Source organism: Leuciscus leuciscus (assembly GCF_965113295.1).
Source record: "Leuciscus leuciscus genome assembly, chromosome: 5".
In the NCBI taxonomy this organism is placed as follows: domain Eukaryota; kingdom Metazoa; phylum Chordata; class Actinopteri; order Cypriniformes; family Leuciscidae; genus Leuciscus; species Leuciscus leuciscus.
The window spans coordinates 3128751-3145617 of NC_138729.1; the positions used below are offsets into that span (position 1 = coordinate 3128751).

At 43.3% G+C, this 16867-nt stretch overlaps 1 protein-coding gene across 3 annotated transcripts in view; it reads right to left on the reverse strand.

Annotated features, from left to right (window-relative positions):
• The window catches only part of pappaa (pregnancy-associated plasma protein A, pappalysin 1a), a 115793-nt gene that overhangs the window by 49873 nt on the left and 49053 nt on the right, over window positions 1–16867 (reverse strand). For all 3 annotated transcript variants that reach the window (XM_082170498.1, XM_082170497.1, XM_082170499.1), the window contains one exon: window positions 14737–14933. In XM_082170498.1, the coding sequence (XP_082026624.1) occupies window positions 14737–14933 (197 nt within the window). The remainder of the gene's footprint in view (window positions 1–14736; window positions 14934–16867) is intronic.

Genomic DNA, 16867 nt, shown 5'->3' on the forward strand with positions numbered 1-16867 from the left:
CTACCCTTTCCCTGCAGTTCCCTAACAGTCTTTTTTTATGCCTTTTTTCTGTTTATTACTCAGTTACTATGAAGGGCCAAAGACCACATTAAGTTTACAGTCTTCAACACGTCTTTTGACTGGTAAGGAGGAAGCGTGTGACTGGTATCAGTGTAGTTTGTTAGAGACATACTGTAGGTGAACAGCTCTAGAAAACAGTGTCTACCCTAAAATAATACCCTAAAATACCCTATAAATAATGCATTGTGTAATGTTTTGAGAATACTGTGAAAGTGATTTTATCGAACCTTACTTTAAAAAAAAAAAAGCTGTAAACATCATGACATTAGACAAGGACACCATGTTTCGCCCAATCTCCTGACCATATGAAATATGATACATGTAACTGGAGTCACTATGGAAACCGGAAAAATAATGAAGCATCTGACCAAGAGATCTGTTGATGTGTCATGTATGATCTGGTCCCTCAAGGAACAAAGCTATATTGCATTTCCAAGTATTGCAACCGCAGGTGGCACTTTTTCCCCGGAATGCACGGAATGCACTTTTTCCATGTACGTGCAAAGCAAAAAGCCTTCAGACCAATGCATAAACATAATGGAAAGCCTTTGTGGAAAAGATGTGTACTTAATTGTACTGAATGTGCACATGTAGTTCAATTACTGTGTACATATATGTTTCTACATTGTGCTTATATTGAAACATACCTGCACGTAATGGCATATGTAATTAAAGAAACCAATAATTTCTAGATACCTAGGTAATACCTAATTACTTTTACCTATATTTTCCCCGATATTTAATCATTTACCCATAATCGGGTTTTGTTTTTGTTGAGTTTTTTTATTCAAATAGTTTGTTCAATTCAGTGCTGTTGTTATAATTGTCAAAAACAGAAATAAAACAATAAATAAATATCGGTTTAATATATTAGGTAATTTGGTATTGGTATCGGTTATTAAAAAAAAATCCATATCGGTCGATCATAATGGACCAATCCCCAAACCTGTCCTATCCTTACCAGTATCCCACCTCAATAGCAGGAGAAGTGTTTTGCAATACATCAACACAATAAGTATATAGTAGTTAATGACACCTATTATAAAGGTGAAACCAATATAATATTAATGAAATAAAAAGCCACTTGAGTGTACTTAAAGAGATTGCACTTGCATGACTATGTCTAAGTACACTTAAGTACACTTTTAAAAAGCACACTATAATAATGTTAATTTAAAAGTTTTAATTTAAAGTACATTTTAAATCATTATGTCTTTTTATAATATTTTGCCAAGTGTTGACTAACATACTAAATCACATGTAAAGTACTTAAGTGCTGTAGAATGTTATCCAATTTTACATTTAAAGCTAATATAATTTAATGAAATTTCATATTTATAAATGTATAACGCCTCGGTTACGACTGTAACCTCGGTTCCCTGAAGAGGGAACGAGCGTTGCGTCGAGAAATGACGCTGTGGGAACGCTTTGCGTGATGACGTCTTGAAGCACATGTAAAATCAGTCCAATGGTGTGGCGGAACGTCAGAGGCGGGTGACGTCACGTACCAGGAAGCTATAAAAGCCGGCCCGAAACAGAAAACGAAAGCTTCGTAAAAGTCTGAAGTCGAGCTGACAGGCATGAAGGAGATATGGCAGGGCGACGCAACGCTCGTTCCCTCTTCAGGGAACCGAGGTTACAGTCGTAACCGAGGCGTTCCCTTTCAAGGGAACTCCCGTTGCGTCGAGAAATGACGCTGTGGGAACGTCTATACCAACGCCTCCATAGCTACAAATGTCTGTCCTGTGTGAAATCCGTAGAGCAGCACTAGGAAGACAAAACATGAGACCCTGGAGCAGAGTCTAGATCCAGAGAGTAAAACCTGACGAAAGTGTGCGGTGAGGACCAGCCTGCCGCATCACAGACGTCCTGTAAAGAAACTCCTGAAATAAGGGCCTTAGAGGCCGCCATACTCCTCGTCGAGTGCGACCGGACAGCCAAAGGAGAAGGCTGCCCAGCCGCCTCATAAGCAAGTGAGATAGCCTCGACCACCCACTTGCTCATCCTTTGCTTAGACACCGGGCCCCCTTTGTTAGGGGACCCAAAGCACACAAATAATTGATCACTTTTACGCCACAAGGCAGCTCTGTGGACGTAAGCGTCTAACGCCCGCACAGGGCAAAGCAAATTATTAGCCTCCTGGTCAGCATTTTGAAAGGGAGGAGGACAGAAGGCCTGCAGAACAATAGGTCTGACCACATTAGTGGGGACCTTGGGGATATAACCCGGTCTCGGATGAAGGAACGCTTTAACCATACCCGGAGCAAACTCTAAGCATGACGGAGCCACCGACAATGCTTGAAGATCCCCTATTCTCTTGAGAGAAGAAATAGCCAGAAGGAAAAGAGCTTTCAGAGTAAGAAACTTCTCAGGAACCTCCTCATTGGGCTCAAAGGGGGCCTGGGATAAGCCTTGTAGCACAAAGGACAAATCCCAAGGTGGCACCCTAGAGCGAACTGCAGGCCTCAGCCTCCAAGTGCCACGAAGGAAACGAGATACCAAGGGGTCTTTCCCCACAGACATTCCACCCAAAGGAATGTGGTAAGCACCTATGGCCGCCACATAGACCTTTAAAGTGGACGGGGTCAGACCTGCAGTGAACCGCTCCTGCAGGAACTCCAGCACTGTACCAATTGGGCAGTGGACTGGGTCCAACCGACGGTCACTACACCAAGAAGTGAATACTCTCCACTTCAGGGCATAAAGTTTCCTCGTGGAGGGAGCTCTGGACTGTAGAATGGTCTCAACAACCTCGGTTGAGAGACCTGACTCTATGAGCTGGGCCCCCTCAGAGGCCAAGCCCACAGGTTCCACAGTTCTGGCCGAGGGTGAAATATCGAGCCCTCTGCCTGGGACAGAAGGTCCCTCCTGACGGGTAACTCCAGAGGATGCCCGTCGAGGAGGGACACAAGATCGGGAAACCATACTCTGCCCGGCCAGCGCGGGGCTATAAGAAGTAGATGGACCCGGTCCCTGCGAACTCTTTCCAGAACTCCCGGGAGCAGAGCAACTGGGGGAAAGGCGTACAGACGTAGCCTCGGCCACGTCTGTACCATAGCATCCAGTCCCAGAGGAGCTGGATGCGTGAGGGAGAACCAAAGTGGACAGTGAGACGTCTCTCGAGACGCAAACAGATCCACTTGTGCTTGGCCAAACTCCCTCCATATCAGCTCCACCACCTCGGGGTGGAGCCTCCATTCCCCGGGCCTCGGCCCCTGCCTCGACAGAGTGTCTGCTCCTATATTCTGTACCCCGGGGATGTAAGCTGCCCTGAGTGACAGTAACTTCCCCTGGGACCACAAGAGGATATGGCGTGCCAAGTTGGATAACGGGCGCGAGCGCAAACCCCCTTGGTGGTTGATATAGGCGACTACCGATGTGTTGTCCGTATGTACTAGCACATGGTGCCCCCTGAGATCTGTGATAAAGCTCCTCAGAGCCCGGAAGACAGCTAACATCTCTAGGCGATTGATATGCCAGGAACGATGATGGTCTTCCCACAGACCTTGAGCCGAGCGACCCTCCAGGATCGCTCCCCAGCCCGTGAGGGAAGCATCCGTCGTTAGCAATTTGCGACGACAAGGAGCTCCCAACACTGGGCCCTGGGACAGGAACCAAGGCTTCTTCCACATAACCAAGGCACGTAGGCATCGCCGCGTGACCTTGATTGTGCGAAATGGGTTGCCCCTCGGGGAAAACCCCCTGGTCCTGAGCCACCACTGCAGGGGCCTCATGTGTAGCAGTCCAAAAGGTATCACGTTGGAAGCTGCTGCCATGAGACCCAACAGTCTCTGGAACTGTTTGACAGTGAGTAGCTGACCTAGCTTTACACTTTTCACAGCTGCAAGGATGGAATCTATCCGTGGCGGTGACAGGCGCGCCTGCATCGACACAGAATCCCAAACCACGCCTAGAAAAGTGGTCCTCTGTAGTGGAGAAAGCACACTCTTCTTGGCGTTCAGCCGTAACCCCAACTCTTTCATGTGGGCGAGAACAACATCTCGATGTTGAACCGCCATCTGATGCGAATGAGCTAAAATCAACCAATCGTCGATGTAGTTCATAATGCGAATACCCTGGAGGCGCAGTGGCGCCAGAGCTGCATCCATGCATTTGGTGAAAGTGCGGGGTGATAAAGCTAGGCCGAATGGAAGAACTCGATATTGGTATGCTTTGCCCCCGAAAGCAAACCTCAGGAACTTCCAATGACACGGACGGATGGATATATGGAAATATGCGTCCTTGAGGTCTATCGTGACAAACCAGTCCTCGGACCTGATCTGTGGCACGATCTGCCTCAATGTTAACATTTTGAACTTGAGCTGCATGACTGACTCGTTCAGAACTCGAAGATCTAAAATGGGACGCAATCCCCCGTCCTTTTTTGGAACTATGAAGTACCGGCTGTAAAACCCGGTTTCCCTGCTGGAGGGAGGTACATATTCTATGGCCCCTTTCTCTAACAGAGTGTTTACTTCCTGTTCCATAACCAGAACCTGCTCGGGGCCCACCACTGTGGGCAGGACCCCCATAAACCGAGGTGGGCGTTTCTTGAATTGTATCTGATACCCTTTTTCCACGGTCTGCAGGACCCAACGAGAAACATTTGACAGTAGCTTCCACGCTGTCAAAGATTCTACTAGAGGTACCAGCCTCTCGAGACTGGTTTCTGGATTTTGTTGCTGTTGAGTAGCCTGTTCGACGCCCTGTAATGGCGAACCGGCAGGGAACGACCGAACAGACTGCTCTAGCACCCTCCTCGGAGGGGGCGGGCATCCCGAGGCCACTACGTTTCCGGGTGGACCTTGAGATATGTGCTCGCCGGAGACCGCTGCGCCCTGTAACACCGGAGGCGGCAGGGTTGGCAGAACGGTCCCCTGAGGGTACCGAAGAGAGACGGGCACCGTAAAATGAGGTGTTAACCGCTCTGCTTCGGGGGGGACTACCCTCATTTGTCCTGGGTCCTCGGACGTCAGGACTTTTTCCCAGCAGCCTTCTTGGCGGTAAGAACGGTCCGCAGATCCGTTCTACCCCTCGAAGACTGCTGGGTTTGAGCGCGCCCTCCGTGTCCCCGAGGTTTTTGTGGGGGAGCACGGGAGGAAACGCTCTGTTTCTGAGTGGCACGGTGCTCAGCGCTCTTTTTAGAGGAGTGAGGCTGCTCCCGCTCAGCAGCCTCATAGAAAGAACGGCGGGGGAGAAGTCTTTGGAGAGCAGCTGCTTGTTTGGCAGCTTCCTGTGATTTTGCTACTGCACTATTAACTGCATCGCCAAATAGACCAACCGTGGAGACCGGAGCATCTAAGAGAACATTTTTTTCTTTATCTTTAATGTCGCTCAGATTGAGCCACAGATGCCTCTCAGTGGCCACCAGGGCTGCCATAGACCGCCCAATTGATCTGGCGGTCTCCTTGGTGGCCCTGAGAGACAAATCTGTGGCTCTGCGTAGTTCAGCCACAGTGTCGGGACCAATACCCCCGCCCTCCTCTAAATCACCCAGCAGTTCAGCCTGATAGGCTTGCATAATAGACATCGTATGCAGACACGCTGCTGCCTGACCAGCGGCTGCATACGATTTATGAACCAGGGAAGATGTTATTTTTACTGGCTTAGATGGAAGTGTAGGAGTCTTCAGGGAAGATGCCGTTGCTGGAGAGAGATAGCTCGCAAGCGTCTCTTCCACCTTCGGCATCTCCCCATAACCATGCTCTTTATATTTATAAATGGAAGAGTAGTGGGATGTGTGTGGTGAAAATACTCTGTACGACACTGGTTTTTCCCACGATCTCGACACCTCGGTGTGGAGATCGGGGAAAAACGGAAGACTCCTGCGCTGGGGCTGCGCACGAGATGGCAGGAAGCGTTCGTCAAGCTTGCTTTTTGAGCGAACGTCCTGCCTATCCTCTGGCCACTCAATGGAAAGTCTGTCAACTGCTCTAGTAATAACATCGAGCAGTTCCTCAAACGCGTGAGACTGAGGTGGCGAATCCTCAGACTCAGCTTCAACACTCACAACATCCAACTCCTCAGAGCTGGACAATTGCAGCATTGTTGCCTCTATCAGGGGGGAAGAAACCGCAGCGCGTGCTTCCGCACCCTGATGAGAGGCACTGGATCTGTCAGATTGATGCTGAGATAAGGCAGAGCCCGTCTCAACATCCACTGACAGATCCATTTGCGAACCCCAGGTCTGAGATCGCCGCCGAGCCTCAGCCGCGGCGGGACCCGAGCCCTGGGGAACGTGGTCGGGATTGAACCGAGCCAAACGGGATCGGAGCGTACGCAATGGAAGCGCACAGCAATGCTCACAGTCACCACCCTCGAGTGCTGACTGGGCATGCTCCTCTCCCAAACAAACAACACAAAGAGTGTGTGTGTCACCTCCCGTTAAATAACGCGGGCAGGGATGGACACACACTCGATACTGCTGCTTGCTCGCCATAACTGAATCAATATATATATATAGAGACAGACAACACCAAATAACAAGGACAGATTTCAACACAGAGCGCAACTGAAGACTCAGAAAGCTTTCGTTTTCTGTTTCGGGCCGGCTTTTATAGCTTCCTGGTACGTGACGTCACCCGCCTCTGACGTTCCGCCACACCATTGGACTGATTTTACATGTGCTTCAAGACGTCATCACGCAAAGCGTTCCCACAGCGTCATTTCTCGACGCAACGGGAGTTCCCTTGAAAGGGAACTGCAAATTTACTTAAATACATGACATAAAAGTTTTAGTAAAGTATTTTAGTTTCCCATAAATGCTTGTTTGTACATTCGGCAGTGCATAAGTACAACTGAAGTGGGTGCAGAAAGCGCTCTAAAGTTTGCCAAATTGCATTTTAATATAAATTTAAAACTGTAATACATTTTCATTTAATTGCAATTAACATGCAGTTTGCACTAAAAAGTACTCTTAAAACAAAAACAAAAAAAGTATGCTGGCTTCTGGGCTCATCCACGTGTATTTATCACTGATTTGATGAGATCATTGGAGTAACTGCTACCTATCAGTGGGTGGTGGAAGTCTCCCTGCGGATGCATAGCAGGCCTGTGACATCACTGTAAACCACAACGCCACCGCCAGGAAAGGCCCACCAATAGCCCAGCATGAGGGGCTAAATAAACCAATAAAACAAATGATCTACAACATATTGACTCAAACCACAGGTTACTGGAATGTGAGGACAGGCTGTAAATTATAAAAGGAGCTGGAAAAATCAACACTCATTGCTCGGAGCCGGTTGAGGAAAACCGATCTGAAGAAAAAACTTAATTGAGATCTTTTGTGCAGTGAGGCTGGTCCTGTCAGTGCGGTGGATCACTGACAGCTGCAAAGTTCAACCCGGTGCGGTTTGCCGGGCCAGTCTCTGCGCTGTGATGTAATTGCGGATGTGTTTGTCACCACGTCCCACACCGTGTTATACAGAGCAGGCGACATGCGGAAAAACTGCACTTATTACCCAGCTCCGGGTTCGACCCAGCAACTGGATGTTTCGATGTGGATTTAACTACAAGCAAACAACCTCAAGCGTTCACTCCTGAAAACAAAGTAAGCCTGGGATGGTTTGATAATTGTGTCCAAGAGCTAATGTGTACCAGCTGTGTAGTTTCCCCTAGCACCACCTTACTACAGACACATATACACAGAACCACAGCCAAACCCCAAGATTTTGTTTGTAAATCACCACTTAAGATAAAAGGGGAAATGGAGAGAAATCATTGGGAGCCACAGGGGGAGGCCGTCTCTCCTCAGACTGCATGGGCAAAACTCGGCAAAAGTTCGGTTAAGGCTACACCGTCAAGTTCCAGTGTACGTTAAAAGGCTCCACATGGGCTCACTGGATTCCCAACAAATGTTCGGGAGGGACATGTTTATGCAGACTGATCAATCAGTGCATGAACCAGCGTATAAGCCGCTGCTTACTTCTGTCCTACTTCCGGCAACTCCACCTCCTTGGCTGGATACCACAAAAAACAATTAAGGAAAGTCCTAGGGGGAGCTTCGGGCTTGGCTGGAGTCTTGAGCTTGAACCCTCCATCAAGGACAGCAAGCCAAATACATATACCTCTTCTTCATTAATAATTGCATGAACGTGAACTAGGGGTGGGCAATTTAACAATTTACTGTCGTGATCGATCTTGAAGACGTCCACAATCTACTTTTTTGGCGAATCATAGAGAGTGTGACATCTTTTATGTCCTCATAATAGTGCTAAAATACAGCAATGACTGTCTACTGGATGGCTTTGCTGACTGGCTAAATTATGTGTCTCTATTATGTGTCTTTCATGAGTGATGACGCATTTGAAAAACAATTTAACATCTGTGGGATGAACCAAATTTTGGTTTAGATTTTGGCTTCCAACGATTACGAAAGCATGATAATCAAGATGAAATTATCATTGTACCGCATGCCTTTAAATGCATGTTTCAATGCATGTTTCTTTCCTTTAAAGCAGTGTGCTTTCTCCCCTCAACTTAACATCCAGATCAGTCAAATCATGTAACGTGACTGTCGTAAAAATGCCTGCGGGACATGCTTTATTTTAAAAAGTGTTATCGAAAGCGTATTAAAACTGCAAAAGAGACTGATCAGAACACGGAAGAGCAAAGTTGGGGTTTTAGAAATGCCTAAATGATCAAATATATGCAGAAATATGTCAAAATGTCTGTCTTGGCAAGTATTTACATAAAGACAGTCAGTTATGTCTTGAGTGAATGAACAGTTGGGAAAGAAATCAGATACGTGTCATTATTTTAGATCCATGCATTCGGTCTTAAAGCCTAATGCAAATACCTGCTGCTGTCTGTGGCTGCGTTTCCATTACCCTTCAAATTGCGCAAATTGAAATTGCGAAATGAAAATACGCCCAATGGAAACACGGAATTTTCGCAAAAACTCCCATTTAGTTTTTTATGCTCGCATGAGGTGGTTTTTCAGGCAATTCCGCAAAACTGCAATGGAAACAGTTTTTGCGCATTTTACAGGTCACCTGACGTAGATGACGCGGTGTGTTTGGACAGAATACGAGACTAGAGTTATTTATTAAATTTATATAATACAAAAGAATTACAGGAATACTGGATTCTAAACCTCAAATAAATGCCACAATCAAGACCTCGAAGCAGATCTGAGGGAGAAACACCCAGAAACACCTCATATGTGCCGCTCACATGTATAATAAGGGTCTTTCCTTACCATTAATGCTTGGAAAACACACATACATCTCCTTCGATTAATAATAATGGCCAGTGCAGTGGCTGGGATATACATAAACCTAAAAACGTCCGTTGCCATGGTTTTTGGAATGATTTTACTTATCGCGAGAGGAAAAAATGAAGTTTTAGTCGCATAACATCGGTCAATGGAAACGGCGTCATTTCGCAATAGTTTTTTGTCGACATTTAGAAAAACATCTCAAAAGTTTTTGACTGAATAACTTTAGTATTTTAATAAGAATCAATGTATATTTAATTACTATTTTGACAACTGAATGTTTAATGCAATACTGTGTTTTAAATTGTGCAAATTTCATAGTCAAAGTCCATAGGCTTGTTCAAGTCTGGAAATTCTCGATAGTACATCTCAAAATTGGGAAGATCGTGATTCAGATCGTGGAACGTGATTGTTTGTTATAAGATTGTGATATTTAATTTTGGGAAGATGTTCCACCCCTAATGTGAACTAAGCCAATGATTCAGGCCTGTCAAAGTTCACCAGTGTCCATGTTTGCTGCACCAAAAGAGAGCATGTTTTCAACAATCCTTCAGAAAAGATGTGGATATCCAACAGGTGTCCTCTGCAAAGGTAAAACAAAGTGCTCAGTCACCGCAAACCTCAATTCTCAGAGGAACCCACGCTTCTCGGTGCAACAAAAACACATTCAGCTGTGCGGCCTGGCAACAAATCAGCCCCTGGATCACTTGACTAAAGGATTAGTTTGCAGATTTGCAACCAGCTTTGGATTGTTACACTGTCGGTAGTATTTATAAATGAACAACATGCACTCTTGTTCTGTGTTGCCTGGACACAGATATCCCCATTTACAGTATTTGCCAGCAAAAGTCCATCGGATGACACGAAATGCATAATTTTGCGCCATCCACCAGACTTTTGACAACTTTTGTTAAAACTACAGATCAAACTTCTGCATGTTTGTATTCCCGCCAATGGACAGTCAGATCAACAAAGAGTCGGTTCCAAAATCAAAAGTGCAAAAGTTGAAGTTTTGGCCCAAAAAATGAACAACAAAGCCATTTATCTCTGTTTTCTCTAGTCATGTAGCAGTGAGTTTCTCCTGCATAGACAGACACATTTTATTAAAGCCCATCTTGCCAGGGGTGAATTCCCCCTTTAACAGTGTGGCTTAAATGAACCAGAAGCTGTTTTTTTGTATTTTTTATATATTAAGTGTAATTTTGTCTTTGAGCAAAAATGCATTTTTTGAGGGAAAAATCATTTATTTTGCAAGATCACTCAAAGGAAGAGCATTTCCCTCGATCCTCTACATGGCGATATGCATGAAAAGTGCAACTGAGCAGTTGTCCACGCTAACTATTTAAAAATGAGCCAATTTTGGCTTCTTGAGTCATTGTGAACATTTAGAGGCATTTTGTCTTTGTTTTCCAAGCTTAAAGACTTTCAACTCTACTGTTGCAAAAGACCTTTCCTCACATAAACCATTTCAAGGGAAATGAATGTTTCTTATTTGGAATCTATTTGCATATTTGCTTGTTTATTTTCCCTGCCCACATTGGATAAACTTGAACTTGTTTTTCCAGAAAAATTGGGACAAATAAGACGAGGCTTTGCCAACTAGTCAATTAACATCTGCAAGCTATTTATTGAGAGACCTTTGTGAGGTTCAAACCACCATCCCAACATAAGGGAACCCTGCGCAACATGCACCATGTGAGGTAACATCCATGCAGCAAGGCTCAAAAATCTGCCACAGAATAAGGGAAATGTGTTGGGAGTGCAACCTCAGCCATATCAACTTCTCCCAGATGGTTTATGACAGCACTGATCTCATAACTGGGACTAGGACTGCGCCGGGTACGGCTTCGTCTAGGGTGTCAGGCCTGAGGCATTGGCTCTTGCCTCTGTGGGCAAACAAGGAAAATGTGTGGTTGGCCAATGGCTTCCCAAGAGCACTCCGTCTGTGAGCTAACTCCACATCACATAAACAGCCCTAGTTCAACAGGCTTCCAAAAACCCTGACATGTTAACAGCCAGCAGTGTAAATGGAGGTTGCCTTTTAAAGTCCAGTCTTTAATGGGGAAACCATCTGGAATAATTGAAGCAGGAGAAGACTCAACAGTATATGGCAAATCATTACATTTATGCATCTGGCAGACACTTTTATCCGTCGCATTTAATGTATGCATTTTATCATTACATGCATTCCCTGGGAATCGAACCGACGACCTTGGCATTCCCAGCGCCATGCTCTACTGGTTGAGCTACAGGAATCAATGGCGCCTTTTTCAGTTGCACAGAGATGACTGCACAAAGTTATCTTGCCACATTGCAGCAATCAAAGCATTGCTGAAGACGATTAGTGACCCAACAAGAAATGGGCGTTGACTCATCTGACCCTCCCACCTTGCAAGACCTTGCCAGCGTTTTGCGGTAGAGTCAGTTCACACGCAGTCTCCAGCAGCACAATGCTCTCCTGTATGCCGTCATTACGCCTCCAGGGCAAAGGAGTTTGCGTCAGCGCTCGTTGAGGAACATGGGGCGCCTTAGGGATCAGCTGGCTGCATTATGTGACCTCGCTATGCTAACATGTGCTTACTTACTGTTAACTGGTGAATTCCCTCCAGACCAGCGTCAGCTAAAAGCAGAATCCTAATGGTGCCACTACATGAACAAGATGTTCTGTTTAAGCATTATTACAGCGGAGTCCCATTTGTGCTTGGCCAGGTGTAAGAAGTACCTCAAATGATCCCGGTTGCAGTTTGCCCAGGAGACAGGTAAAATTAGGAGCAGGTAATTATTTAAATAATTCAGCAGTAATTCCGATGCTCGATTAGCTGGTGTGTGTAACAACCCGAAGACTTTCTTCCTATGCTTTCAAACACACACTGTTGTATTTAGGAAACCATGCTCTATATATAAAAGCAACTGCAAACACTTGCCAAATTATAATCGTTTTTACGTCATTGTGGTAACAAAATACAAGCACACACATTGCATGCATTATATTATATTATTATGCAAAATAGGGATGTGCCCGAAGCTGAATACTCGAATAATGCCATCAAAATGATAAATGATCAAATAAATTGAGTTCAAATTGAATGAATGCATTATGTCTTATTAATGTGCATGTTTTTAGAAATATGAACTTGTCAAGAGTAACAGTAAACGACGATACTGAGATACTACAATGATGCATTTTTTTTTATTTTTTTTACTATTTGAAACGCTTATGATAATGTTTATAAAGCTTTATTTAACATCAATAGTTATATATATATAAACATGTATATACATTAATAATCTTATAATCTTAATTTTTAAATATTGCTTTACAATGCAAAATGTGCTAACTGGAGTAATTACAGATATTGGAATAATCACAGCTATTATCCAAAAACTCAGAAAATACTGTCCGAAATAAAATATTTAGAAAGCTCAGATTATGAATATCGAAGAGTAATTGTTAATCCAAGGGTATGAACAGTGTGAAACCCGAAACAAGACAACTACTTTAATTGAAACTCATTCTCATAATTTACGCTTCCTCTGCACTCGTGATGTAGAAGACAGATCATCTCTGTGATTAATTGGTATTAAATGTTAATTAGAGTTCAAATGGATGAAAATGGGCTAGAGTTACTGTATATGACCTAAATCAAGAGCATCTCTTCCAGGCCACACAGAAGAAAAGACGTTGTGTTCTCTCCTGTTGTAAGTCTTTAAAACGTCAGGTGGGGAGCAGAGACATTACAGTGTGTGAGTCTTCAGATGTGGCTTTCAGTGAATGAAAATGACCTAAAGATTGGTTTATTCTTCCTGGCAAATAGACACAGACTCTTCCTCTCCTTCTCTTGTCTTCTGAAAACATCGCAGCAGATCCCTATCGGCTACGCTCCTTTCCCTACAGGGGTGAACGGGGCACTTGTAGGTATACGGGACATGTCCGAACCCTTTCTGAAGGAGAGGACACAACAAACAGCCGGAGAAAACAAAACAACACACACATTTCAAAGTATTCAAGGCTCTTTAAACAGCCCTGGCCGATGCGCCTTGGCTTGTGTTGACTTCAGACCGCACTACAGACGGCAGATGGCACTCTAAGAGATGAGGAAAAAGCCATGTGTGCTTCATGTTTAGGAGCATCGACCCACGGAAACATGTTCAGAATATATTCTACTTATGGGAAATTTAGGAAACTTTACGCTGTGTGTTGTTGGAAGGAAACAGGCCGGGACTGTTTGACACCGAGGTCGGCGTGTAATTTCACAGACATCTTTACGGTCCGCTCAGCTATGGAGATGTTATCTCCAGTCTTACGGAAGGAACCGAGGCAAGTATTTGTGGCAAGCCAATGTTCTTACATGAGAAGGACCATCTTTTGCAAAAGTCCACACGATTTCCAAAAGGCCCAATTTTGCAGAAAAACCAGTTCACGATCTACCACATGCCTTATTGTTTACTTGACTGTTCATACATCATTTTTTTATTACATCGTTTAGTATGAAATATGATCCATCAGGCTTTTGAGGGAGGTTTATTTGTTCATCTCTCAACCATCATTGTATTGCATTGCATTATATGTTTTGCCCTCCACAATCAAAAAATAAACAGTAAGATGACATTTCAATGCTTAGTTTTATGATCGATTCTGTTTAGTTTTTATTGTGGAGGGCAAAACATATAATGCAATGCAATACAATGATGACTGAGGGATGAACGCTCCCCAAAAGCCTGATGGATCATATTTGATGCTCAACAAAAACACACATGGAAAATATATAATATGTTGCGTAAATGTCAAGTAAACTTTTCCATTTAAAGAAAAAAGGATTTCATATGTCAGGCTTATGTCAGAGTTAAAAGTCTTGAATAGTTTTAGAACTAGACAATTTTCTTTACATAATATACTGTATTTAATACATTAATGCATGATAGAATATAAGAAAATATGAATGGTGTTGATTTTAGGGTATTGGGTGTCTTTTTTGTGAGCGACATGCATCAGATAGCAGGTGAAAAGACTGTGGCTCGTCCATGAATGTTCAAAGCATCTAAAGATAATTCAGACTGACCCCAATTTATAACAACAAATCAACCATTCGATGTCAATGAGAATTGTTCATTTGAGCAACCGCTGGCAATGCAAAGTCGAGCAGTACAAAGGCACAGTGATGTAACGCACAGAAGGCAGTGAGTTGACGTGACCGGCCTCCTCATAAAGTCATAACACCTCCATCACTGTCGATGTGAACGCATCTTAAAGGAACTTTTGGGACTTTAGCTTATTCACCGTATCCCCCAGAGTTAGATAAGTCCATACACACCCTTCTCATCTCCGTGCGTGCCGTAACTCTGTCTGACCGCTAACCTAGCTTAGCACAAAGACTGGAGGTAAACGGCTCCAGCTAGCATACTGCTCCCAATAAGTCGACGTGTTCCTTGAAGTCTGAATCTAGGTGGACACAAACCTTAGTAATAGCAGGATATCCTGCAGCCACGTCGGCTGGGCAGTAGAGCCTATCTTCATGGGACACTTCCACTGTGGTGGCCCACTGGTCCAGAAAACCATTCGGTGTATACAGACCACAGTCCTTCACTCCCGTCTCCCGCTCGAAGTCTTCACAGACGCCGTCGCCGTCATAATAGTAGCACATGCTCGGCTCATCTGCACACACACACACACACACACACACGTGTACATATTCATGTTTCAGAAAGACAAGTTTGTCATGTTAGCATCAAATAAACACTAAATTTACTGTACATTTAAACAAAAATATTTTATGACGAGTGAATAAAGCCTGAACTAAAGAAAGACTTCTCTTGTTTTCCGTCTGCAGATTGAAAACCCCTGTCCTCACAGTTTCATCTTCATCCGAATGATAATTAGAGGAAATAAAGATCACAGCGGTATATGCTGAAAACAAGTGACATTCACATTTGTTCTTTCAGCAGATCAATCACATGACATTTGTATTTAAGGTTATTAGTTTTGTATGTAGTTTTAATATAATTTTCAATTATTCATACCAATATGGTTTAGTTTTAGTTATTTTCACACTATGATTGATAGCTTTTGGTATCTGTTTAGTTTTTGATTGTTTTGTTTTACTTCTAGCTTTAGTATATTCTTAAGGAAAACACTCTCCTGTACACAAAGTCATTGACTGGTTTCTCTCTCTCTCTCTCTCTCTCTCTCTCTCTCTCTCTCTCTCTCTCTCTCTCTCTCTCGCTAACAAATGGCAAACACAATTTTTTTTTGTGTGTGTAGTGTTTATCATGCGAGATAATTTTGCAGTAATCTTCAACAGCTGTTATTGCGAGGGGTTTTGTGTGGAAAAAAAAACATAATCCATTAAATTCCATTGTCCCTCCCACATATATATATAGTCAAATTTAATGTGTGATCATATGACTAAACACAATATACTGATATCGATATATCCCATCAATAATTATTATTTTAATGGCTTTCAAATGTAAGGATATCATAAATTATGTATATACTAGTTACTATACTCAAGTTCTTATTGGCCAGGCTGAAATGCACCACTCAACTCTATCCATCAACATCTGAAAAAGGTACACCGCAAAAAAATGCTTTTCTTACTTAATATGTTTGTCTTGTTTCCAGTCCAAATAGAAAAGAAATAAATCTTAAATCACGATGAATTTACTAAAGTAGTAAAATGCAATAAGATATTATGTCTTGTTTTCTGGGGAAATAAATCAAAATTAAGTGAGTTTTTGTTTAAAACAAGCAAAATGATCTGTCCATGGGGTAAGAAAAATAATCTTGTTTCTGTTTGAATATTAAGATTATTTTTCTTACCCCATGGACAGATAATTTTGCTTGTTTTAAGCAAAAACTCACTTAATTTTGATTCATTCCCCCGGAAAACAAGACATAATATCTTATCTAATTTGATTTATCTAGTAAATGCATCTTGATTTAAGAATTTTTTGATATTTGGACTGGAAACCAGACAAAAATACTAAGTAAGAAAAGCATTTTTTTGTTTTAAACTACAAGTACCATTAAAGGTATAGTGGAGGATTTTCTTTTTCCGGGTGGATCATCAAGACTATTGGTCCTCCTAATTGTCAATCATTCTGGTGATATGTTTACGTAAGGCCGTTGTACGTGCTCGTCCTTTCTGCACATGCGCACTTTCAGGTGAATATGTGTGGTGAGCTATGGTTTCAGCCATTCATTAAAGCTCGCCGTTCTCACCGGGTTTTTTCAAAATGTCTGAGGGTCGCAAGAGAAAAAGTATCTACGAATTGTATGACAAGAAGAGAAAGGCCAGAGAATTTTTGGGAGAATGTTTCACACGCTGGCGTGCGCTAAAAGCACAGGTTGGGCTTCCCACTGATGCTTCTACTCGACAGGTAAAGTTTGGCATGCTATTTGGAGAAATCCATTTAAAATCACTGCTAGTAAAAGTTAATGTAAGCTATGATTAGCGATGCTAGCGTTTAATAGGTGTTCCCTCTCGGGAGCAGGGAGAGTGTTGCGCATGTGCATTTTTTCAAAAAGTGGAGAGGGCGGTTCTTTTCTAAAATTCGGGAAAATCCTCCGCTATACCTTTAAAATGA